The sequence below is a fragment of the Salvelinus fontinalis genome, chromosome 7 (genome assembly GCF_029448725.1).
Source record: "Salvelinus fontinalis isolate EN_2023a chromosome 7, ASM2944872v1, whole genome shotgun sequence".
Classification (NCBI taxonomy): domain Eukaryota; kingdom Metazoa; phylum Chordata; class Actinopteri; order Salmoniformes; family Salmonidae; genus Salvelinus; species Salvelinus fontinalis.
This window is the reverse complement of record NC_074671.1, coordinates 14,796,629-14,820,820: the sequence shown is the minus strand read 5'-3', so window position 1 is coordinate 14,820,820 and position 24,192 is coordinate 14,796,629. Positions and strand designations below refer to the sequence as shown.

Here is a 24,192-nt window from a genome sequence, read left to right as displayed (position 1 = left end):
AGGAGAAGAACAGAGGGATTGACGAAGAGGGTTGGTTAAGAGAAAAGCGAACGATAGAGGGATGCTGGGGGGAGTGCCGATGGTTGTCATGGTGCTTCTGTGTGTCGGTAGCGTGTTTGAATCTCAATGCCGTCTCACAGGATCACTGCATATTTTTACACCTGCAGGTTGTGTGTGTGTGCACGTGGACATGACTGCGGATGTGTGTGTGTGATCGAGGTGTTCGCTGAGAGTGTGCGGTGAGTGAGGGTGTGTGTACGTCTGTGCAGGGGTGCCACATTTCCTGCATTTTTACACAATCCAATATGTCTTCTCCAGTTAGAACAAAAAGTAAGCAAAAATGCCCACAGTCATCAAGCTAGGTAAGAGATCATTATTAAATATGTTTAAGTGATTAATAAGACTAAACTAGATCAAAAGTAATTCAATAATAAATATTGTGTTGCACCTTTAACCAATTGCCTAGCTAATGAACTACTCTTGAAAGAATACAGACTTTTGATTGTCTTTATTAAGACATTTATTATTCTATTTATTAAGCCAGACCGACCAGCCAACCTGAGCCGCCTGCATGCACAACCCCCACCAGTCTAGTCAGTAACTAAACTCTCTCCCAACACAATTTCCTTCCCAGTTCACACCTTTTAAAAAAAAATATTCCCAAAGGAAAGGTTTGGAAACAAAAACAAAACTTTAAAATCCCACATACACAGTTGATGTGGGAGGTTTACATACACAGAGGTTGTAGTCATTAAAACTCGTTTTTCAACCACTCTACAAATTTCTTGTTAACAAACTATGGCAAGTCCGTTAGTACATCTGTGCATGACACAAGTCATTTTTCCAACAATTGTTTACAGACAGATTATTTCACTTATAGTTTACTGTATCATAATTCCAGTGGGTCAGAAGTTTACATACACTAAGTTGACTGTGCCTTTAAACAGCTTGGGAAATTCCAGAAAATTGTCATGACTTTAGAAGCTTCTGATAGGCTAATTGACATCATTTGAGTCAATTGGAGGTGACCTGTGAATGTATTTCAAGGCCTACCTTCAAACTCAGTGCCTCTTTGCTTGACATCATGGGAAAATCTAAGGAAATCAGCCAAGACCTCAGAAAAAAACTTGTAGACCTCCACAAGTCTGGTTCATCCTTGAGCAATTTCCAAACGCCTGAAGGTGCCGCGTTCATCTGTACAAACAATAGTACACAAGTATAAACACCATGGGACCACGCAGCCATCACACCACTCAGGAAGGAGACGCGTTCTGTTTCCTAGAGATTAACGTACTTTGGTGCGAAAAGTGCAAATCAATCCCAGAACAACAGCAAAGGACCTTGTGAAGATGCTGGAGGAAACAGGTACAAAAGCATCTATATCCACAGTAAAAAAGGAGTGCTATATCGACATAACCTGAAAGGCCGCTCAGCAAGGAAGAAGCCACTGCTCCAAATCCTCCATAAAAAAGCCAGACTACGGGTTCCAACTGCACATGGGGACAAAGATAGTACTTTTTGGAGAAATGTCCTCTGGTCTGATGAAACAAAAGTAGAACCGTTTGGCCATAATGACCATCGTTATGTATGTTCCCAAACGTGAAGCATGGGAGTGGCAGCATCATGTTGTGGGGGTGCTTTGCTGCAGGAGGGACTGGTGCACTTCACAAAATAGATGGCATCATGAGGTAGGAAAATGGTGTGGATATATTGAAGCAACATCTGAAGACATCTGTCAGGAAGTTAAAGCTTGGTCGCAAATGGGTCTTCCAAAGGGACAATGACCCCAAGCATACTTCCAAAGTTGTGGCAAAATGGCTTAAGGACAACAAAATCCAGGTATTGGAGTGGCCATCACAAAGCCCTGACCTCAATCCTATAGAAAATATGTGGGCAGAACTGAAAAAGCGTGTGCGAGCAAGGAGGCCTACAAACCTGACTCATTTACACCAGCTCTGTCAGGAGGAATGGGCCAAAATTCACCCAACATATTGTGGGAATCTTGTGGAAGGCTACCTGAAACATTTGACCCAAGTTAAACAATTTAAAGGCAATGCTACCAAATACTAATTGAGTGTATGTAAACTTCTGACCCACTGGGAATGTGATTAACCTCTACTTCCTCAGAATCCCGGGTCCGGGAGCACCCCCACCAGTAAAAAAGCTGACTAGCATAGGCTAGCATAGCGTCACAAGTAAATAGTAGCATCTAAATATCATTGAATCACAAGTCCAAGACACCAGATGAAAGATAAACATCTTGGTAATCAAGCCATCATTTCTGATTTGTAAAATGTTTTACAGGGAAGACACAATATGTAAATCTATTAGCTAACCACGTTAGCAAAAGACTCCACTTTTATTACTCCATCAGTTTTTGACTCCATCAGTAGCTATCACAAATTCGGCCAAATAAAGATATAAATAGCCACTAACCAAGAAACAACCTCATCAGATGACAGTCTGATAACATATTTATTGTAAAAAAATATGTTTTGTTAGAAAAATGTGCATATTTCAGGTATAAATCATAGTTTACCATTGCAGCCACCATCACAAATCGACTAGAATAACTACAGAGAGCAACGTGTATTACCTAATTACTCATCATAAAACATTTCTTAAAAATACACAGCGTACAGCAATGGAAAGACACAGATCTTGTGAATCCAGACAATATTTCAGATTTTCTAAGTGTTTTACAGCGAAAACACAATATAGTGTTATATTAGCTTAGCACAGTAGCAAACCAAACAACAGCATTGATTCCAGCCAAACATAGCGATAACGTATTCACCACCAAAATATATTAATTTTCACTAACCTTCTCAGAATTCTTCAGATGACAGTCCTGTAACATCATATTACACAATGCATATAGAGTTTGTTCGAAAATGTGCATATTTAGCGGCACAAATCGTGCTTATACAATGAGAAAAGTTGCCAAGCTCCCCAGAAAATTTCGGGCGCCATCTTGGAGAGTCACCTAGTCTAATCAATAAATAATCATAAACTTGACTAAAAAATACAGGGTGGACAGCAATTGAAAGACAAATTAGTTCTTAATGCAATCGCTGAATTACATTTTTAAAATGAACCTTACTGCGCAATACTGGGTGCAATACAGGGTGCGATAGCGCAAGGCTACACGAAAAATAATGGCGTCTTATGCAATTTACTTTTTCAACAGAACAACTAATTATCAGCATAAATAGTACTTACTATTAGCTGAACTCCCATCAGAATCTTGGGAAAGGTGTCCGTTGGCCAAAATAATCGTTGCTGGACTGGAGAATGTTTCCTTCGACGTTGCAATTAGCAGTACACAATGGCATTCGAGAGAGAGATACCCAACTCAATACAACGTCAGAAAATGAAATGCCCGAAAATCGCAATATACTGACATAAACTGATATAAATCGGTTTAAAATAACAAGATTATGATGTCTTTAAAGCCTATATTGAATAAAAACAGAGCCGGATATATCTAGTTTCTAAAACCAGAGCTTCTAAAAAGACATTCCAAGACCCTTTCTGCGTCAGCGCGAAGGTCCAAAAGGGTGGACACCTCGATTCCAATCAATTTATCAACTTTCTGAACTGCGTAGAGACTCCATTTCAACTCTCCCTATTCGCTAACAACCAGGGGAAGGCGTATGCAGTGCATCTCAACCAATAGAAGACAGTCAGGGTTATCCACAGGTCTGGGAACAGCAAGCAGATTTCACCATTTTCAAATCCTCATAGGAGAATTGCTCTAAGTCTAGTTCTGTTTCACTTACAGACATAATTCAAACGGTTTTAGAAACTAGAGAGTGTTTTCTATCCAATAATAATATGCATATTGTACGAGCAAGAATTGAGTACGAGGCAGTTTAATTTGGATACGAATTTGTGCTATGTCGAAATGGCACCCCCCTAGTGGCAAGAAGTTAAAGAAATTAAAGCTGAAATAAATAACTCTCTCTCATATTATTCAGACATTTCACATTCTTAAAATAAAGTCCTGATCTTAACTGACCTAACACAGGGATTTTTTACTATGATTAAATGTCAGGAATTGTGAAAAACTGAGTTTAAATGTATTTGGCTAAAGTGTGAACTTCCGACTTTCACTGTAAATTAACACACAAACAGCAAATCCTCCATATAATTTTTCTCATAGGACTAATAGTACTGTAGAGCTCTTTTTACTTGCACACAACATAGCTGTGTCACCCCGTCCTGCTCTAGGGGTCCACCCCTCTGCAGCGCCCTGTTGAGGGGCGGCAGGTAGCATAGCAGGTAGGAGCTTTGGGCCAGTAACCGAAGGTTGCTGGATCGAATCCCCGAGGGACAAGGTAAAAATATGTCGTTCTGCCCCTCAGCAAGGCAGTTAACCCACTGTTCCCCGGACGGTGATGACGTGGATGTCGACTTTAGGCACCTCTCTGATTCAGAAGAGTTGGGTTAAATACGGAAGACACATTTCAGTTGAATGCATTCAGTTGTACAAATGACTAGGATTCCCCTTTCCCAACACACCCCACTCAGCTTTAGGATCTTAGTGAAACATTCATTATTCAGGTGTGTTAGGTCAACAGCAGACCACCAGGGCCAGGACTGAGCAGCCTAGCAGCTTGGGATTGCCTAAATAGGTATCTCCCTTGACGTGGGCATGTTTTCAATACAGACTCCTTTAGTCATACTGTACTCCATATAACGCATCCAGACCTTATGAAAGTTACCCAGGTTACCTTTAATCTGGTAATAAATAAAATCAAATGATACATAACTTGACATTGTGGGAGGATAACCAGCCTTACAATTAATGGCACCCCATTTCTTAGCTGCTATAAATGGTAGGTTACAAAGTTTCTTCTGATAAGTCACCAGTATCAACATTTCCAAGCAAACAAAAACAGGGAGAATCTGTAGACGTGCTGAGATAATATAACATATTATTTTCTAGAATTCAGCCAGCCTTCACGAGACCATAACATATGCAAATATGTCCCCTTGTGTTTTACACTTCTAGCAGAGGAATTACATTTCTGAGTAATGATATTCAGTTTCACTCGCTCATAGAACGTTCTATGGATGGTCTTAAACTGCATTAGCTTATTTAACCTGCTGTCCTGTAGTTACTGTAGATTTAACCTGCTGTCCTGTAGGTTTAACCTGCTGTCCTGTAGCTACTGTAGATTTAACCTGCTGTCCTGTAGCTACTGTAGGTTTAACCTGCTGTCCTGTAGATTTAACCTGCTGTCCTGTAGATTTAACCTGCTGTCCTGTAGCTACTGTAGATTTAACCTGCTGTCCTGTATCTACTGTAGATTTAACTTGCTGTCCTGTAGATTTAACCTGCTGTCCTGTAGATTTAACCTGCTGTCCTGTATCTAGTGTAGATTTAACCTGCTGTCCTGTAGCTACTGTAGATGTAACCTGCTGTCCTGTAGCTACTGTAGGTTTAACCTGCTGTCCTGTAGCTACTGTAGGTTTAACCTGCTGTCCTGTAGCTACTGTAGATTTAACCTGCTGTCCTGTAGCTACTGTAGGTTTAACCTACTGTCCTGTAGCTACTGTAGGTTTAACCTGCTGTCCTGTAGGTTTAACCTGCTGTCCTGTAGGTTTAACCTGCTGTCCTGTAGGTTTAACCTGCTGTCCTGTAGCTACTGTAGATGTAACCTGCTGTCCTGTAGCTACTGTAGATGTAACCTGCTGTCCTGTAGCTACTGTAGGTTTAACCTGCTGTCCTGTAGCTACTGTAGGTTTAACCTGCTGTCCTGTAGGTTTAACCTGCTGTCCTGTAGCTACTGTAGGTTTAACCTGCTGTCCTGTAGCTACTGTAGGTTTAACCTGCTGTCCTGTAGCTACTGTAGATTTAACCTGCTGTCCTGTAGCTACTGTAGATTTAACCTGCTGTCCTGTAGCTACTGTAGATTTAACCTGCTGTCCTGTAGCTACTGTAGATTTAACCTGCTGTCCTGTAGCTACTGTAGATTTAACCTGCTGTCCTGTAGCTACTGTAGGTTTAACCTGCTGTCCTGTAGCTACTGTAGATTTAACCTGCTGTCCTGTAGCTATTGTAGGTTTAACCTGCTGTACTGTATCTACTGTAGGTTTAACCTGCTGTCCTGTAGCTACTGTAGATTTAACCTGCTGTCCTGTATCTACTGTAGATTTAACCTGCTGTCCTGTAGCTACTGTAGATTTAACCTGCTGTCCTGTAGCTGCTGTAGGTTTAACCTGCTGTCCTGTAGCTACCGTAGATGTAACCTGCTGTCCTGTAGCGACTGTAGGTTTAACCTGCTGTCCTGTAGCTACTGTAGATTTAACCTGCTGTCCTGTAGCTACTGTAGATTTAACCTGCTGTCCTGTAGCTACTGTAGGTTTAACCTGCTGTCCTGTAGCTACTGTAGGTTTAACCTGCTGTCCTGTATCTACTGTAGGTTACCCATCAACTCAAGATGGAACTTTGTATCATCCACTGATATTGTTAATATAGGCCTACTGCAAAATTCAGCTGAGCTCCGTAGACTGGTCTTCCCAGGCTGTCTGACGCTGCTGGGATCCCTGTCACCATCTGATCCTGCTAAGACATGAGCATAGTGCATAGTACTGGCTGCACTACAGGGCTACACTACAGGGCTGCACTACAGGGCTGCACTACAGGGCTACACTACAGGGCTGCACTACAGGGCTGCACTACAGGGCTGCACTACAGGGCTGTACTACAGGGCTGTACTACAGGGCTGCACTACAGGGCTGTACTACAGGGCTGTACTACAGGGCTGCACTACAGGGCTGTACTACAGGGCTGTACTACAGGGCTGTACTACAGGGCTACACTACAGGGCTGCACTACAGGGCTGCACTACAGGGCTACACTACAGGGCTGCACTACAGGGCTGCACTACAGGGCTACACTACAGGGCTGCACTACAGGGCTACACTACAGGGCTGTACTACCTGAGGGTCCGCACAGAGATCATTGCGGCGCGGTCTGCATTTTTCTTGCTGAGGTGGGAGCTGGCAGTCAGACAGACGACTTTGGAATGAAAATATTTTTGTTGTCCCACAGATTATTTGTTAAGTCCTCTTTCTGCTTTGTATGCATTAGCCTACCTATTGTATTTTTTTTTTTAAATGCGTTATTCACACACTTAAAATTCGCGGCTTCATCTTAAGTATCCTACCTCTCCTAGTTGGGTGTGAGAATTCAATTGCGCCTAGGTATTTGTGGTCTCATTGAAACAGAGTAGGCTGCCTATATGGGCGGAGAATCAATTGGCCGTTAACTTGAATATTAAATTAACTTAAATATGATTAGACTATAGTTAACTAGTGTCTTTAAATAAATATTGATCATGGAAAGAAGTGATTCGAAGTGCAATCAAAAAATGTAATCATTGAAAAGGAAAAGGCACAACGCGCACATAACGTAGGCACATAACGTAGCGAGCGTTGCACCGTTTCATTTTCAATAAATATTGATTACCCATTTATTTGTCTCTGCCTGCAAATCATCCCCCTAAAATGTATTTAACCTTTAACTAGGCAAGTCAGTTAAGAACAAATTCTTATTTACAATGACGGCCAAACCCAGACGGCGCTGGGCCAATTGTGTGCCGCCCTATGGGACTCCCAATCACAGCCGGATGTGATGCAGCCTGGATTCGAACCAGGGACTGTAGTGACGCCTCTTGCACTGCGATGTAGTGCCTTGGACCTCTGCGCCACACGGGAGCCCTAAAAGGTTGGCTATATCCTACAGGACTTCGCAAAACGTAGCGTGGTCATCATTCTTTCTGCTTCCAGTTCAGCAGCCACACCTGTGAGATCAGGTGCATGTGTGGTCCCAATTAAATAGAGTAGGTTATAGCCTGTGTGAGAAGCATTGGACAGTTATCTTTCCAAGGAAATGTACTCCCTAAATAGTCCTATGATTAGTCTATAGTTTACTACATTGCCTAGAAATAGGCCTAACTAATGATCACCCATATTTCTCTCTGAAAATCTTCCCACTCTTAAATGGTAGGCTATTAAAATAGCTCAAAAGAAAGTGCAAGTCTCTCCAATTCTGCTCTCTTCAAACTACATCTAGCACAATGGCTGATATAGACCAGTATTACAATGTAAGGGACATGTGAGAATCTCAGGTAATCTATCCTATTTCTGAAATTATGTTTGCGCATTTGATATTGCCTGTAGGGCGCACAATTGCTGGAACCATGGTTGACAAGTGAGCTGCGTCACATACGCCTGAAATAACATTGCGGGACTGAGGTTGGATTTGGGAGCAGTTCTTACGGACAGAAAGCCAGCAGTTGCGGGCGGGATGAAGACGTCGGTCCGCGCAGACCTCTACTGTGCACCATGACAGCAAAGCCTCTAACGCTAGAGCTGTTCATTACTGTCAGTGTGAAAAGTAGGGAATTAGCGAGGGAAACTGACAGAACAATAACGTTAAATTGCCATACTGACTAATAAAACTAACATTGCATTGGTTTCATCGTTTTGATTCAGGACTAGTGAGATTGATGCAACAAGAATAGATTACGTTAACCAATTTTTGTCCAACTCTCTTTCGAACAGTAGATCAACTGGCAAAAGCTAGCCAAGATCATTTACTTCTGAAACGGGACAAAACAAAGGCTACAAAACATTTCCGTACAAACAACAGCTGTTAGCGATATGAAGTGGCTATTATTACTATCTATCTGACAGATAACTAGAGGCTAGCGCTGACCTGGCCCTGGTAGCTGCTAGTGTAGTTTATTCATTCACCTCAGTCGAGAGGGGATGAAACATTAGCTAACCTTACATATCAGTGACAATACTAAGTCAGCACTGCTAATAAACACTTGTTTTTTTCTGTTAAGTTAAACGGCAGTTACCTTGCCAGCTACATCAGTCAACTAAATATTAGCCAGTCTCTGCTCTGCTTGGTTTTACATCTCGCTGAATGACAGCAAAACATACACACTGAACTATGCTCAACTCACCGGTGCTGATCCAGCCAGCCTTCCAGAAGCCTTGCCTGTAACCGCCTGTCAGCCCGCTCTGAGGTGTCCGTGTGGTCCTAAAGGAGGCGTCCATATGGTCCTAAAGCACTCTGTTGCCGGTTTTTGTATCACATTGCAATGATAAAACTGGGGGGGACAAAAATGCAATTTCAGAATGGGGGGGGGCATGACCCCCGTCCCCAGTGAAAGTTGCACCTCTGCGTGTGTGTGTGCATGTACCTACATGTACGTGTGCAACTGAGGGTGTAAATTTAGTTTTGAGGGCCATGGATTGGGTAGAATCTCTCACTAGGAAGACAGAAAACCAAGTGTCTGCTAAATGGCAGATTTGAAACTCTCTTCTGTCTTAAGCACTTTGTGGTTATTTTATTTTCATTGTGGTAGAACCATCCTTTCAGCTCAGACCGGGGCTGGGAAGTAAAGATACATTTTTTCTTTCTCTCTTTCATAAGAGGTGCCCAACCCAAACACTCATATGTCTCATCCTCTACTTTCTTGCCCTTCCGTAATGCTTATCCCTCCCTTCTCTCTCTCCTCAGAAACACAAAGAGAGGGAGAGACACAAACCCAAACACAAGAAGATTCTAGAGCTTTCCCCCACCCTCGCTCCAACTCTCATGGTCACGTCAGACAAGGTGAGCCCACTCCTCCTTTCCGCCCTGCTTCTCCCTCTCTTTCTCTCTGTCTCTCCATCTCACTCTGTGGGTTTAATGTGAGGTGAACATTGACTAGCTCTGTTAGGCATTAGGGCTGGACTGACCTCTCTCATGCTCCACTTCTCCTCTCTCTCCTTTCCTTTCTTCTCCACTCCTCTCCTTCTCCACTCCTCCTTTCCTCCCCACTCCACTTCTCCTTTCCTCTCCACTCCTCTCTTCGCCTTCCCTCATCTCCTTCCCTCCCTCTCCTCTATACTCCTCCACTACACTACACTCCACTCTTCCTCTCCTTCCTCTCCAATCATCCTCTTCTCTCTCCTCCTCTCCTCAACCATCTCCCAGAGCTACAGCAGCGGTGGTGGAGGAGGAGTCTCCTCTTTGCCCACCTCATCGCAGAAGCGATTGGATGACAGTGCCGCCCGTTTCACCACCGCCAACTTCCAGGAAGTGCCTGTGCACTCCGGGAGTACTAAGGATGCCCCCCCCACGGGGTCAGAGAGCAAACAAGGGTCCGAGGTCAAACAGGGCAAGAAGAGCATTAGCCATGGGATTGGTGTTCAGCGGGGACGCAAGTCCCTCACACCTGGGAAGCCCCTCCCCTCTGCTGTGGTCACTACAGCAACCTCCTCCACTGCCGCCTCCTCCACTGGAACCTTTCATCAAGGTGAGTTTGATACACTGTTTACGTCTGTACGTGTGTTTATGTGTTTGTACGTGTGTTTATGTGTTTTGTACGTGTGTTTATGTGTTTGTACGTGTGTTTATGTGTTTGTGCGTGTGTTTATGTGTTTGTGCGTGTGTTTATGTGTTTGTGCGTGTGTTTATGTGTTTGTGCGTGTGTTTATGTGTTTTGTATGTGTGTTTATGTGTTTTGTATGTGTGTTTATGTGTTTTGTACGTGTGTTTATGTGTTTGTGCGTGTGTTTATGTGTTTGTGCGTGTGTTTGTGCGTGTGTTTGTGCGTGTGTTTGTGCGTGTGTTTGTGCGTGTGTTTGTGCGTGTGTTTGTGCGTGTGTGCGTGTGTGCGTGCGTGTGTGCGTGCGTGTGTGCGTGTGTTTGTGCGTGTGTTTGTGCGTGTGTTTGTGCGTGTGTTTATGTGTTTGTGCGTGTGTTTATGTGTTTGTGCGTGTGTTTATGTGTTTGTGCGTGTGTTTATGTGTTTGTGCGTGTGTTTGTGTGTTTGTGCGTGTGTTTATGTGTTTGTGCGTGTGTTTGTGTGTTTGTGCGTGTGTTTATGTGCATATGTTTGTGCGTGTGTTTGTGTGTTTGTGCGTGTGTTTATGTGTTTGTGCGTGTGTTTATGTGTTTGTGCGTGTGTTTATGTGCATATGTTTGTGCGTGTGTTTATGTGTTTGTGCGTGTGTTTATGTGCATATATTTGTGCGTGTGTTTGTGTGTTTGTGCGTGTGTTTGTGCGTGTGTTTGTGTGTTTGTGCGTGTGTTTATGTGCATATGTTTGTGCGTGTGTTTGTGTGTTTGTGCGTGTGTTTATGTGCATATATTTGTGCGTGTGTTTGTGTGTTTGTGCGTGTGTTTATGTGCATATGTTTGTGCGTGTGTTTGTGCGTGTGTTTATGCATGTGTCGTTTGTGAATGCCTGAGTCTGTGTGTGACAGTTGTTGGATGTTGTCCAGAGTGCCAGCAGTAGTGTATGACCATCTCCCTGGCTAGATCCTAGCTCCTGTAATCTCTGCCACACACAAACAACACTCACAGAGACACTAGAGAGGGACGCTCAGACGCCATCAGTCTCCCTTGACCTCTGACCCCTTATGGCAGCGTGTGTGTGTGTGTTTCAGCCTTGAGGGGGCAACTGGAGGTCTGACGTGTTATAAGTTGCATCTAGTGGGAAACGGGTCTCCCAGTCCAACTAGAGACTGAGGAACAAGGAGATGACTATTAGAGATTCTCCCAGTCCAACTAGAGACTGAGGAACAAGGAGATGACTATTAGAGATTCTCCCAGTCCAACTAGAGACTGAGGAACAAGGAGATGACTATTAGAGATTCTCCCAGTCCAACTAGAGACTGAGGAACAAGGAGATGACTATTAGAGATTCTCCCAGTCCAACTAGAGACTGAGGAACAAGGAGATGACTATTAGAGATTCTCCCAGTCCAACTAGAGATGACTATTAGAGATTCTCCCAGTCCAACTAGAGACTGAGGAACAAGGAGATGACTATTAGAGATTCTCCCAGTCCAACTAGAGACTGAGGAACAAGGAGATGACTATTAGAGATTCTCCCAGTCCAACTAGAGACTGAGGAACAAGGAGATGACTATTAGAGATTCTCCCAGTCCAACTAGAGACTGAGGAACAAGGAGATGACTATTAGAGATTCTCCCAGTCCAACTAGAGACTGAGGAACAAGGAGATGACTATTAGAGATTCTCCCAGTCCAACTAGAGACTGAGGAACAAGGAGATGACTATTAGAGATTCTCCCAGTCCAACTAGAGATGACTATTAGAGATTCTCCCAGTCCAACTAGAGACTGAGGAACAAGGAGATGACTATTAGAGATTCTCCCAGTCCAACTAGAGACTGAGAAACAAGGAGATGACTATTAGAGATTCTCCCAGTCCAACTAGAGACTGAGGAACAAGGAGATGACTATTAGAGATTCTCCCAGTCCAACTAGAGACTGAGGAACAAGGAGATGACTATTAGAGATTCTCCCAGTCCAACTAGAGACTGAGGAACAAGGAGATGACTATTAGAGATTCTCCCAGTCCAACTAGAGACTGAGGAACAAGGAGATGACTATTAGAGATTCTCCCAGTCCAACTAGAGATGAATATTAGAGATTCTCCCAGTCCAACTAGAGACTGAGGAACAAGGAGATGACTATTAGAGATTCTCCCAGTCCAACTAGAGACTGAGGAACAAGGAGATGACTATTAGAGATTCTCCCAGTCCAACTAGAGACTGAGGAACAAGGAGATGACTATTAGAGATTCTCCCAGTCCAACTAGAGACTGAGGAACAAGGAGATGACTATTAGAGATTCTCCCAGTCCAACTAGAGACTGAGGAACAAGGAGATGACTATTAGAGATTCTCCCAGTCCAACTAGAGACTGAGGAACAAGGAGATGACTATTAGAGATTCTCCCAGTCCAACTAGAGATGACTATTAGAGATTCTCCCAGTCCAACTAGAGATGACTATTAGAGATTCTCCCAGTCCAACTAGAGATGCCTATTAGAGATTCTCCCAGTCCAACTAGAGACTGAGGAACAAGGAGATGACTATTAGAGATTCTCCCAGTCCAACTAGAGACTGAGGAACAAGGAGATGACTATATTAGAGATTCTCCCAGTCCAACTAGAGACTGAGAAACAAGGAGATGACCATATTAGAGATTCTCCCAGTCCAACTAGAGACTGAGGAACAAGGAGATGACTATTAGAGAGACTCTAGGTGGACTGGGAGAATGAGGAACAATGAGATGACTATTTGAGGGAAAGAGAGAGAGAGAAAAAAGAACTATGTTATCTGTTACTTGTGCTTCCATGTGTCTGGCAGTGCCAGAGGGGGTGTGGGTGTGTGTGTGTGTATATTAAGTCTGCAAACAGCTTCTCCTCTCTCTCCAGCCCTCCTGCTGTCAAATAAGACGTCCTCCACCGGGACTCCTCCCACCTCTGACTTTCTGGGCTTCTCTGATCCGTTGCTGCGCTCTGGAGGCGGGGAGTCCTTCTCCCCGCCCTCGTTCAGCCGTTGCCTAGTGAAGCCCAGTGAGCTCACGTCCTCGGAGGGCATGGCGTCGCTCAGCACCTTCGGTTCCATGATGTCGCTTCCTGCCAGCGGTGGCGTAGCCGGCGGTAAACTGTACGAGAACTCTCACAGCGAGCCAACGGGGAACGTTGCTGCCACGGCTGGCTACAAACGCTCCTCATCATCCTCCTCTTCCTCTGCTGCCTCCTCCTCCTCTGGGCCAGGGATGGGGGGAGAAGTAGGAGAAGAAGGAGTGAAGGGAAAGAAGAAGAGAGGAAACTGGAGGAACCGATATGGACCCTGCTTCAATGCTCCTGACGGCATGGCTACAGACGGAGCTGAGCACCACACAGCACCGCTACCTCTCCCCTCATCGTCCTCTTCTCTCTCCTCCACCTCATCCTCCTCTCCTTCCCCCTCCTCTACCAGCGCTCTGCCAGGCCGGCCCGGTGGAGGAGAGAGAGGAGGTGTCAGCAGTGGGATCCAGAAGTCTCCTTCCTTACTGAGGAACGGCAGTGTGCAGATTGATGGAGTCACCTCTACTCCTTCTGGGATCGGTAGGATCCACACACACAACCACTTTCCTCACTCTGTCTTTCATTGCTCATTCTATTAAAGCATGTTTTGTATCAGCAGCCGTGTAATGCTGTGGTGGAGACTGATGACTGGCCATAAAGCAGTACAGGGCTAAATGGGAGAGAGCTGCCTAAGGGTTGAACAGGCAATTAGAGGCTGTTGTAGTAGACTCTCCCTATTGGAGAGGAGGGGAAGGTTAGAGTGCTGTGAACCCTGCTGGACAACACTACTGTGTGTGTGTGTGTGTGTGTGTGTGTGTGTGTGTGTGTGTGTGTGTGTGTGTGTGTGTGTGTGTGTGTGTGTGTGTGTGTGTGTGTGTGTGTGAAGTGCTCTCTGTCTCGTTTCATCTTGTGTTCTGTTTTTTGGCAACCGCGTCAATGCTTTGGACATGTCTATTCCCTTCTGCTGCAGGACATGTCTATTCCCTTCTGCTGCAGGACATGTCTATTCCCTTCTGCTGCAGGACATGTCTATTCCCTTCTGCTGCAGGACATGTCTATTCCCTTCTGCTGCAGGACATGTCTATTCCCTTCTGCTGCAGGACATGTCTATTCCCTTCTGCTGCAGGACATGTCTATTCCCTTCTGCTGCAGGACATGTCTATTTGCATCCCTATCTCTTTCTCTTTTTTTCTCTTACGCTCTCTCTCTTTCTGTCTTTCTCTCTCTTTCTCTCTCTCTTTCCCTCTCTCTGTTTCTCTTTCTCCCTCTCTATTCCTCACTATATTTGCTCCCTTCATTTCTCTCTCTCTCGTTCTCTCCTTCTTTACTCTCTCTACTCTCCTCCCTCTTATCCATGCCTCTCTCATTCCTTCCTTTACCCTCCTCTCTCTTTCTATCTTGCCTCTCCCCTGTTCTGTAGGCTCTCTCCATGTTTGACTTATTCCACATTTTGTTGTTACAGCCTAATTTCAAAATGGATTCAATTTAGTTTATTTCTCACCCACTTACACAGAATACCCCATAATGACAGTGAAAACGTGTTTATAGAATTATTTTTATTAATATATTTATTTAAATGAAAACAAAGAAAATATCTCATTTGCATAAGTATTCACACCCCTGAGTCAATACATGTTAGAATCACCTTTAGCAGCTATTACAGCTGTGAGTATTTCTGGGTAAATCTCTAAGAGCCTTCCACACCTGGATTGTGCAACATTTGCCCATTATTATTTTCAAAATGTTAATGCTCTGCCAAATTGGTTGTTGATCATTGCTAGACACCCATTGTCAGGTCTTACCATAGATTTCCAAGCAGATTTAAGTCAAAACTGTAACTCAGCCACTCAGGAACATTCACTGTCTTCTTGTTAAGCAACTCCAGTGTAGACTTAGCCTTGTGTTTTAGGTTATTGTCCTGCTAAAAGGTGAATTCTTCTCCCAGTGTCTGGTGGAAAGCAGAGAGAACCTCTAGGATTTTGCCTGCGGTTAGCTCCATTCCTTGTTCTTTTTTTTTATCCTGAAAAACTTCCCATTCCTTAACGATTACAATCATACCCATAACATGATTCAGCCACCACTGTGCTTCAAAATATGGATGGTGGTACTCTGTAATGTGTTGTATTGGATTTGACCCAAACATAACACTTTGTATTCAGGACAAAAAGTTAATTGCTTTGCCAATTTTTTTGCTGGATTACTTTAGTGCCTTTTTGCAAAAAAGGATGCACGTTTTGGAATATTTGTATTCTGTACAGGCTTCTTTCTTCTCACTCTGTCAAGTAGGTTGGTATTGTGGAGTAACTACAATGTTGTTGATCCATCTTCAGTTTTTTTCCTACCACAGCCATTAAACTCAAACTGTTTTAAAGTCACCATTGGCCTCATGGTGAAATCCCTGAGTGGAGTTAGGAAGGACTCCTGTATCTTTATAGTGACTGGGTGTATTGATACACCATCCAATGTGTAATTAATAACTTCACTATGCTCAAAGGGATATTCATGGTAAGCTTTTTAAAATGTTGACCCATCTACCAATGGGTGCCCTTTGTGAGGCATTGGAAAACCTCCCTTTGACATTATGGGGTATTGTGTGGCCAGTGACCAAAAAATCTCAATTTAATCCATTTTAAATTCAGGCTGTAACAAGACAAAAGGTGGAAAAGTCAAGGGGTGTGAATGCTTTCTGAAGGCTGTGTGTGTGTGTGTGTGTGTGTGTGTGTGTGTGTGTGTGTGTGTGTGTGTGTGTGTGTGTGTGTGTGTGTGTGTGTGTGTGTGTACTGTAAATATTTAGCTGGGGGTTAATGTGGGGCGGTAATGGAGATTCTTGTCGTTAATCTCATCCCTCCATCCTGTCTCCTGCCGTTCCCGCTGACAGATAGATAGTTAATCTGACAGATTGTTGTGTGATGGTTGGGGGCTAAATGGGGGTTATATCTTGGCTGGGTTAATGTTTGATAATACGGGGTGTGTCGGAGTGGGGGGTTAATCAGTGCTGGTTAATGTCATCGGGAGGGCAGCTTGGGTTAAAGTAGGCTTCATGTTTTACAGGCAGGGCTCCAGCCGTCTGATATGTTGGCTGCTGTTCAGTGTAGTATTCTCTCCTGGTTTACCCTCTCTAAACCTAGTACATCTCTCCTGGTTTACCCTCTCTAAACCTACTACATCTCTCCTGGTTTACCCTCTCTAAACCTACTACATCTCTCCTGGTTTACCCTCTCTAAACCTACTACATCTCTCCTGGTTTACCCTCTCTAAACCTAGTACATCTCTCCTGGTTTACCCTCTCTAAACCTAGTACATCTCTCCTGGTTTACCCTCTCTAAACCTAGTACATCTCTCCTGGTTTACCCTCTCTAAACCTAGTACATCTCTCTGGGTGAGCCCCACACCCCCCACAGGCTTAGACGTGGTGGGTCCCTGGCCTGAGGAGGATGGATGGGGGGGGGTGATGTTGTTAAGTCCTTATTGATCACTTTTGATTGATTCCCAATTGGACAGTCCTACACCGATGTAGCTGAGCTAATGCGACTGCCCCCCCCCCCCCCCCCCCCCCCACCACACACACACACACACACACATCCCCAGCCATCCTTTCTTATGTGTTGTTGATGATTCACTAGAGGCCATAAAAGCGTATTAGCTACATGTGTTCCTGTGTAGACATGAGAAATGTAGCCCCACCGTTCAGCCAGTAGTACTGGAGCCTAGCTTTGGGATGGATATGTGTAGGTGGACCAATAAGTTGGGGACAGGTAGCAATGTGCCAATACATTTAGTATTTTCAATGACAAGACTTATAATAATGTTATATCTGTAGAAAGTTAACTTCAGATTGCTCGTTTAATAACCTCTTCGATGTTTAGTCCTCTATATAGGACCGGTTCCCACTAATATTTCTGTGTACAGCGCGCTCTGTGAACGGTGCAACGTCAAACGCCTTAAACTTACTAAAAGCGGTGGTTGTCCCGATTTTCATATGCGCTATTGCAAGCACTGTTGTGTTTCACAGACACAGGAAATCAGTGTTTTGCATAGGGAGCAACACGTTACATTTTCTGGCTTATCCAGACAAAGAAAGGATTTCCTGTGCCGCTTGCAATAGCGCATATGAATTGGGAGAATCTAGCGGAAGCAACAATAGTAGTTTCATTTCGCTGGGATCTCAAATGGGCTTTATAGCTCTAAACAGATTTTTTTTTTATCATTTCAATAAAGGCCACTTTCTCTTGGTCACAGACGGACGAAATCACTTCGTGCTTAAAGTTGAAGTTGTAACGAGTCTGCACACATTTGAATGGTGTCTGGCAGAAAAGTCGATGTTGTCAGTTATATGAAATGGTGCCACTATATTATTGTCACTAAGTATGATCAAACAGTATTTATTTTACACTTATATTTAGAAAGCATTTCAGTAATTTCAAGCTCTATTGCCCTACTTTTGTTGAATAGGAAAACAATTCTATGCATTTTCATATTTTTATAATATTTGTACTATGTACTTTAGCTTGTATTCTCAAAAGTGACTACATTTTATAGCTATTTTCTTTTCTTCCAGAAAGGTGAGTTCCAGATCTTTCTAGAACTATGCAGCATTACCAGTTATTGTTTATGACCACCTTATGAAAAATAATTACTTTTGGGTATGTCTATTTTCACACATCTACATTTTGCCTTATAATTCAAATCACATTTTATTGGTCACATTCACATGGTTAGCAGATGTTAATGGTCACATTCAGATGTTAATGGTCACATACACATGGTTAGCAGATGTTAATGGTCACATACACATGGTTAGCAGATGTTAATGGTCACATTCAGATGTTAATGGTCACATTCAGATGTTAATGGTCACATTCACATGGTTAGCAGATGTTAATGGTCACATTCAGATGTTAATGGTCACATACAACATGGTTAGCAGATGTTAATGGTCACATACACATGGTTAACAGATGTTAATGGTCACATACACATGGTTAGCAGATGTTAATGGTCACATACACATGGTTAGCAGATGTTAATGGTCACAAACACATGGTTAGCAGATGTTAATGGTCACATACACATGGTTAGCAGATGTTATTGGTCACATGCACATGGTTAGCAGATGTTATTGGTCACATACAACATGGTTAGCAGATGTTAATGGTCACATACACATGGTTAGCAGATGTTAATGGTCACATACACATGGTTAGCAGATGTTAATGGTCACATTCAGATGTTAATGGTCACATACAACATGGTTAGCAGATGTTAATGGTCACATTCTCATGGTTAGCAGATGTTAATGGTCACATACACATGGTTAGCAGATGTTAATGGTCACATGCACATGGTTAGCAGATGTTAATGGTCACATGCACATGGTTAACAGATGTTAATGGTCACATACACATGGTTAGCAGATGTTAATGGTCACATACACATGGTTAGCAGATGTTAATGGTCACATACAACATGGTTAGCAGATGTTAATGGTCACATACACATGGTTAGCAGATGTTAATGGTCACATTCACATGGTTAACAGATGTTAATGGTCACATACACATGGTTAGCAGATGTTAATGGTCACATACACATGGTCACATACAACATGGTTAGCAGATGTTAATGGTCACATACACATGGTTAGCAGATGTTAATGGTCACATACACATGGTTAGCAGATGTTAATGGTCACATACATATGGTTAGCAGATGTTAATGGTCACATTCAGATGTTAATGGTCACATACACATGGTTAGCAGATGTTAATGGTCACATTCAGATGTTAATGGTCACATACACATGGTTAGCAGATGTTAATGGTCACATACACATGGTTAGCAGATGTTAATGGTCACATTCACATGGTTAGCAGATGATAATGGTCACATACACATGGTTAGCAGATGTTAATGGTCACATACACATGGTTAGCAGATGTTAATGGTCACATACACATGGTTAGCAGATGTTAATGGTCACATACACATGGTTAGCAGATGTTAATGGTCACATACACATGGTTAGCAGATGTTAATGGTCACATACACATGGTTAGCAGATGTTATTGCGAGTGTAGCAAAATGCTTGTGCTTCTAGTTCCCTACAGTGCAGTAATATCTAACAAGTAATCTAACAATTCCCCAACAACTACTTAATACCCACACATTCAAGGTAGCATCAAATAATGTAGCTTAATGTAGTCAGTTGTCTTATTTAAACATTAATATCTGGTAAAGAATTCTGTTATTGAATGGTATTAGACCATCATCTTATATGACCTTATCGGTATATAAAAAGTGGATTGTCTTCAACAATCTTGTAAGTTAGGAGCTGTGTTGTGTCGATGATGGTATGATTTGAGGAGTAGTCTAGCAGTTTATGCAGTATGTGATTCCCCCCCCCCCCCCCCCCCCTCTCTCAGGCACAAAGCACTCTTGTTCCTCTTGTGAATGTGTGCTGCCCACAGCCATTCAGCCTTTTGTGGGGTGAGGGGGGCCTCTCTCTCTCTCTCTTTCTTCTTCTCCCCCCACCACCACCACCATCCCAGGGGTCACTAAGGGGCAGGGGCAGAGTTTATCCCGTGTGTGTGTGTGTGTGTGTGTGTGTGTGTGTGTGTGTGTGTGTGTGTGTGTGTGTGTGTGTGTGTGTGTGTGTGTGTGTGTGTGTGTGTGTGTGTGTGTGTGTGTGTGTGTGTGTGTGTATGTATATAAAATCAATGAAATAGCAGCAGCAGCAGCAGCAACAAACAGAGAACTAGAAGGACATGTGATGGAGTCACATGAATATGTATTGGGCCTCTCCGGTCTTCAAGCCTGTATGAAAAGCTGTGTGTTGTGATAGAAGAATGTGTGAGTCATCAGATTTCTTCCTGTTATTCTGGGTCAGCTGCAGGACTGGCCTCCACATACTGGGTGTGTGTTTAATATGCGTTTGTTTCTGTGTCTTTAATATGTATGTGTGTGTGTCTTTAGTGTGTGTGTCTTTAGTGGGTGTGTGTGTCTTTAGTGTGTGTAATATTTTTGGTTGTGTTTGTGTGTGTTTAATATGTGTATACATGCTGAATGCCTGTGTAGGAATGCTTGTTATTGCTCACTCATTCATGGCATCAATCACTACTGTCCTGCAGACGTATATACACCAGACAATGAGGACTTTACTTCCATGGTTATGAAAAATGATCATAGTGATGATGATGATGATGTCTCTCTTTGTAGGTGCATTCTCCAGTGGTGACGTGTCATCAGGGGCGGGACCTGTTGCTATGGGTGGCGCTAACTCTGAGTTGCGGCAGCCGACACCCTCACTAGCCCCTCCCACTCCCCTTACTGCCACAGCCCCCCTGACCAGCACAGCCTCCTCCCATGTGAGCAGACACACACACATAAACACACATACACAACACCAGACACCACACACATACACACCACACACACACAGATTAGACCTGTACTGAACAGTCAGATCAACGTTAATGTCAGAGACATACAAGTTAAATAAAGTTCTGAAAAGCAGGAGAGACAGGTTTCTAACATCCTGACCCCTGACCTCCTAGCCGGTCCTCTTTCCAAATGAGCAGGGGCTCTTTTTCTCTCTTTCTGCCCAGTTGTCCCCCTCTCTGCCCCCACCCCGTCTCTCTCTGCCCAGTTGTCCCCCTCTCTGCCCAGTGGTACCCCTCTCTCTCTGCCCAGTTGTACCCTCTCTGCCCCACCCCCTCTCTCTCTGCCCAGTTGTCCCCCTCTCTGCCCAGTGGTACCCCTCTCTCTCTGCCCAGTTGTACCCTCTCTGCCCCCACCCCCCCTCTCTCTGCCCAGTTGTACCCCCTCTGCCCCCCCCCCCCCCTCTCTGCCCAATTGTACCCCCTCTGCTCCCCCCCCCTCTCTGCCCAGTGGTACCCCCCTCTCTCTGCCCAGTTGTCCCCCTCTGCTCCCCCCTTCTCTCTGCCCAGTTGTACCCCCTCTGCTCCCCCCCTCTCTCTGCCCAGTTGTACCCCCTCTGCTCGGCCCCCCTCTCTCTGCCCAGTTGTACCCCCTCTGCTCCCCTCCTCTCTCTGCCCAGTTGTACCCCCTCTGCTCGGCCCCCCTCTCTCTGCCCAGTTGTACCCCCTCTGCTCCCCCCTTTTCTCTGCCCAGTTGTACCCCCTCTGCCCCCCCCCCTCTCTCTGCCCAGTTGTACCCCCTCTGCTCCCCCCCTCTCTCTGCCCAGTTGTACCCCCTCTGCTCCCCCCCCTCTCTCTGCCCAGTTGTACCCCCTCTGCTCCCCCCCCTCTCTCTACCCAGTTGTACCCCCTCTGCTCCCCCCCCCTCTCTGCTCATTTGTACCCCCTCTGCTCCCCCGCTCTCTGCCCAGTTGTACCCCCTCTGCTCCCCCCCTCTCTCTGCCCAGTTGTACCCCCTCTGCTCCCCCCCTCTCTCTGCCCAGTTGTACCCCCTCTGCTCCCCTCCTCTCTCTGCCCAGTTGTACCCCCTCTGCTCCCCCTCTCTCTGCCTAGTTGTACCCCCTCTGCTCCCCCTCTCTCTGCCCAGTTGTACCCCCTCTGCTCCCCCTCTCTCTGCCCAGTTGTACCCCCTCTGCTCCCCCGCTCTCTGCCCAGTTGTACCCCCTCTGCTCCCCCCCTCTCTCTGCCCAGTTGTCCCCCTCTCTGCCCCCACCCCCCCCTCTCTGCCCAGTTGTACCCCCTCTGCTCCCCCTCTCTCTGCCCAGTTGTACCCCCTCTGCTCCCCCTCTCTCTGCCCAGTTGTACCCCCTCTGCTCCCCCTCTCTCTGCCCAGTTGTACCCCCTCTGCTCCCCCTCTCTCTGCCCAGTTGTACCCCCTCTGCTCCCCCTCTCTCTGCCCAGTTGTTCCCTACCATCTCTCTCTCATTTCAATTCAAAGGGCTTTATTGGCCTGGGAAACATATGTTTACATTGCCAAAGCAAGTGAAATGGATAATAACAAAAGTGAAACTAACAATAAAAATTCACAGCAGACATTACACTCCAAAAGAATAAAGATATTTCAAATGTCATATTATGTCTATATACAGTGTTGTAACGATGTGCAAATAGTTCAACTACAAAAGGGAAAATAAATTAACATAAATATGGGTTGTATTTACAATGGTGTTTGTTCTTCACTGGTTGCCCTTTTCTTGTGACAACAGGTCACAAATCTTGCTGCTGTGATGGCACACTGTGGTATTTCACCCAATAGATATGGGAGTTTATCAAAATTGGGTTTGTTTTCAAATTCTTTGTGGATTTGTGTAAACTGAGGGAAATATGTGTATCTAATATGGTCATACATTTGGCAGGAGATGAGGAAGTGCAGCTCAGTTTCCACCTCATTTTGTGGGCAGTTTACACATAGCCTGTCTTCTCTTGAGAGCCAGGTCTGCCTCAATGCTATGCTCATTGAGTCTGTACATAGTCAAAGCTTTCTTTAAGTTTGGGTCAGTCACAGTGGTCAGGTATTCTGCCACTGTGTACTCTCTGTTTAGGGACAAATAGCATTCTAGTTTGCTCAGTTTTTTTGTTAATTCTTTCCAATGTGTCAAGTAATTATCTTTTTGTTTTCGTATGATTTGGTTGGGTCTAATTGTGTTGCTGTTCTGGGGCTCTGTGGGGTCTGTTTGTGTTTGTGAACAGAGCCCCAGGACCAGCTTGCTTAGGGGACTCTTCTCCAGGTTCATCTCTCTGTAGTTGATGGCTTTGTTATGAAAGGTTTGGGAATCGCTTCCTTTTAGGTAGTTGTAGAATTTAATGTCTCTTTTCTGGATTTTAATAATTAGCGGTTATCGGCCTAATTCTGCTTTGCATGCATTAATTGGTGTTTTACATTGTACACGGATGATATTTTTGCAGAATTCTGCATGCAGAGTCTCAATTTGGTGTTTGTCCTATTTAGTGAATTCCTGGTTGGTGAGCGGACCCCAGACCTCACAACCATGAAGGGCAATGGGTTCTATAAGGACCCCAGACCTCACAACCATGAAGGGCAATGGGTTCTGTAAGGACCCCAGACCACACAACCATGAAGGGCAATGGGTTCTATAAGGACCCCAGACCTCACAACCATGAAGGGCAATGGGTTCTATATGGACCCCAGACCTCACAACCATGAAGGGCAATGGGTTCTATAAGGACCCCAGACCTCACAACCATGAAGGGCAATGGGTTCTATATGGACCCCAGACCTCACAACCATGAAGGGCAATGGGTTCTATAAGGACCCCAGACCTCACAACCATAAAGGGCAATGGGTTCTATAAGGACCCCAGACCTCACAACCATCAAGGGCAATGGGTTCTATAAGGACCCCAGACCTCACAACCATCAAGGGCAATGGGTTCTATAAGGACCCCAGACCTCACAACCATCAAGGGCAATGGGTTCTATAAGGACCCCAGACCTCACAACCATCAAGGGCAATGGGTTCTATATGGACCCCAGACCTCACAACCATGAAGGGCAATGGGTTCTATAAGGACCCCAGACCTCACAACCATGAAGGGCAATGGGTTCTATAAGGACCCCAGACCTCACAACCATGAAGGGCAATGGGTTCTATAAGGACCCCAGACCTCACAACCATGAAGGGCAATGGGTTCTATAATTGATTCAAGTATTTTTAGCCAGATCCTACATAGAAGGCCCTTCTTGCCTTGTCTCTCAGATCGCTCACAGCTTTGTGGAAGTTACCTGTGGTAGTAATGTTTAGACCGAGGTATGTATAGTTTTTTGTGTACTCTAGGGCAACGGTGTCTAGATGGAACTGATATTTGTGGTCCTGGTGACTGGACCTTTTTTGGAGCACC

The 24,192-nt window shown here is 44.5% G+C and overlaps 1 protein-coding gene across 6 annotated transcripts in view; it reads left to right on the top strand.

Moving 5' to 3' along the window:
• The window catches only part of LOC129859029 (protein AF-10-like), an 88,650-nt gene that overhangs the window by 45,582 nt on the left and 18,876 nt on the right, over window positions 1–24,192 (top strand). For all 6 annotated transcript variants that reach the window (XM_055928343.1, XM_055928342.1, XM_055928346.1 and 3 more), the window contains 4 exons: window positions 9,548–9,643; window positions 10,007–10,328; window positions 13,260–13,937; window positions 20,613–20,761. In XM_055928343.1, the coding sequence (XP_055784318.1) occupies window positions 9,548–9,643; window positions 10,007–10,328; window positions 13,260–13,937; window positions 20,613–20,761 (1,245 nt within the window). The remainder of the gene's footprint in view (window positions 1–9,547; window positions 9,644–10,006; window positions 10,329–13,259; window positions 13,938–20,612; window positions 20,762–24,192) is intronic.